At 39.5% G+C, this 1,939-nt stretch overlaps 1 protein-coding gene across 1 annotated transcript in view; it reads right to left on the reverse strand.

Moving 5' to 3' along the window:
• The window catches only part of LOC103209672 (kelch-like protein 4), a 145,028-nt gene that overhangs the window by 124,103 nt on the left and 18,986 nt on the right, over positions 1-1,939 (reverse strand). Inside the window, exon 3 of the mRNA XM_042782920.1 lies at positions 622-666. Coding sequence (XP_042638854.1) covers positions 622-666 — 45 coding nt within the window. The remainder of the gene's footprint in view (positions 1-621; positions 667-1,939) is intronic.

The following is a 1,939-nucleotide window of genomic DNA, read 5'->3' on the forward strand; positions in this document are numbered from 1 at the left end:
AGGCCATATTCTCCAACTACCAGTGATTCTACTTTGTTTCCAGCTTTTGCATTCCAATCACCAGTGATGATCAGCACATCTTAATTGCATGTGTGGTCAATATCAGACACAAAAGTTGATAAAATTATTCAACTTCCTCATCTTTGGCTTTGGTGGTTGGCATGTAAATTTGAATAATGGTAGTATTAACTGGTCTTGCTTTAGGCATATGGATATTATCCTATCACTGACAGCATTGTACTTCAAGATAGATCTTGAAACATTCTTTGTGACCATGAATGCTATGCCATTCCTCTCCAATTTGTCATTCCTGGCATAGTAGATCATATGTCTGTCTGGTTTAAAATGGCCCAAACCAGTCCATTTTAGCTTACTAATGCCTAGGATTTAGATCTTTATGTGTTCCATTTCATTTTTGAAATTTTCCAATTTTCCAGGATTCATACTTCATACCTTCCATGGTCTGATTATTAATGGATGTTTGCAGCTCTTTCTTCCCATTTTGAGTCATATCACATCAGCAAATGAAGATCCCAAAAGCTGTATTTCATCCACGTCATTCAGTCGACTCTATTCTGAGCAGGCAGCTCTTCCCCAGTCATATTTTGAGTCCCTTTTGACCTGAGGGGCTCATCTTCCAGCACTATATCAGACAATATTTCAGGGCTATTCATAAAGTTTTACCATAACATATTACACAATATTTCACTGATCTTCATAAGGTTTTCACTGGTCAATTCTTTGAGAAGTGGATGGCACCTTCCTTCTTCTGGGTTTGTCTTAGTCTGGAAGCTCCACTAGAACTTGTCCATCATGGGTGACCCTGCTGGTATTTGAAATACCTGTGACATAGCCTCTAGCCTCACAGCAACACACAAGCCACCATAGTATGAAAAATTTACAGACAAGGGGTGGAAAATGGGGTGTAAAACAATGTTTTTGTGTAGTATTTTATGCCAATTGAGCTTGGTGTCCCCTGTGACCGTGGTCCCAAGCCTGCAAGTCCTATTATTCGCTTCCTCAGGGTGGCTGGCTGTGGCCATGAAATCACCAAAACCTTGCCCCTTGTGATCTCTACTATAAACCTGAACATTCTTACAGCACATACATATACGCATGTAGAAACATTGTCCGCTGACCCTATACATGGTCATGGGCACAGTCCCCCCTTCCTAGACATACCTGATCATTCAGCCTGTCCACCCATTTATCCATTCATAGATCAATGCTTGCCATCACTGTATATGCAAAGGGTTCATCTTTGTTGTCTATACCTCCCATGTACCTCTCTATATCTTCCCCTTCTTCCGTGGCCCCATGTCAATCACTCACTTTTAGTATAATGCCCTTCCCTTCACCCAAATCAATACTTGTCTCTACCTATCTAGCAGTATTTCCTCTCTTCCCTTCCCATCCACAGTAATGAACAAAGAAAGTTTCCTTCTATGTATAAACCTTTCATTGACTTTTTACAATAGTGGACTAATACAATATTTGTCATTCTGTGATTGATTTATTTCACTCCATATAATGTCCTCCAAGTTCATCGACATTATGCAGTGTTTTGTACATTCTGTATTATTCCTTAGGATTACATAGTATTCCATGGTGTGTATGTACCACAGTTTGTTTATCCATTCCTCGGTTGATGGGCACTTAGGTTGTTTCCCTCTCTTTGCTATTGTAAATAATGCTGCAATGTATATAGGTGTATATGTCTATTTGTGTCCTATCTCTCACTTCTTTGGGCTATATACGTAGTACCAAGATTGCTAGATCAAATGGTATTTCTAATTCCAACTTTATAAGGAATCACCACACTGCTTTCCACAGTGGTTGTATCTTTTTACAGTCCCACTAGCAGTGTATAAGAGTCCCAAACTCTCCAAATCCTTGCCAGGATTTGCTATTTTCTGTCTTGTTGAACTTTGCTATTACT

The sequence above is a fragment of the Orycteropus afer genome, unplaced genomic scaffold (genome assembly GCF_000298275.1).
Source record: "Orycteropus afer afer isolate SDZICR_OR568_19922 unplaced genomic scaffold, OryAfe1.0 scaffold00511, whole genome shotgun sequence".
In the NCBI taxonomy this organism is placed as follows: Eukaryota; Metazoa; Chordata; class Mammalia; order Tubulidentata; family Orycteropodidae; genus Orycteropus; species Orycteropus afer.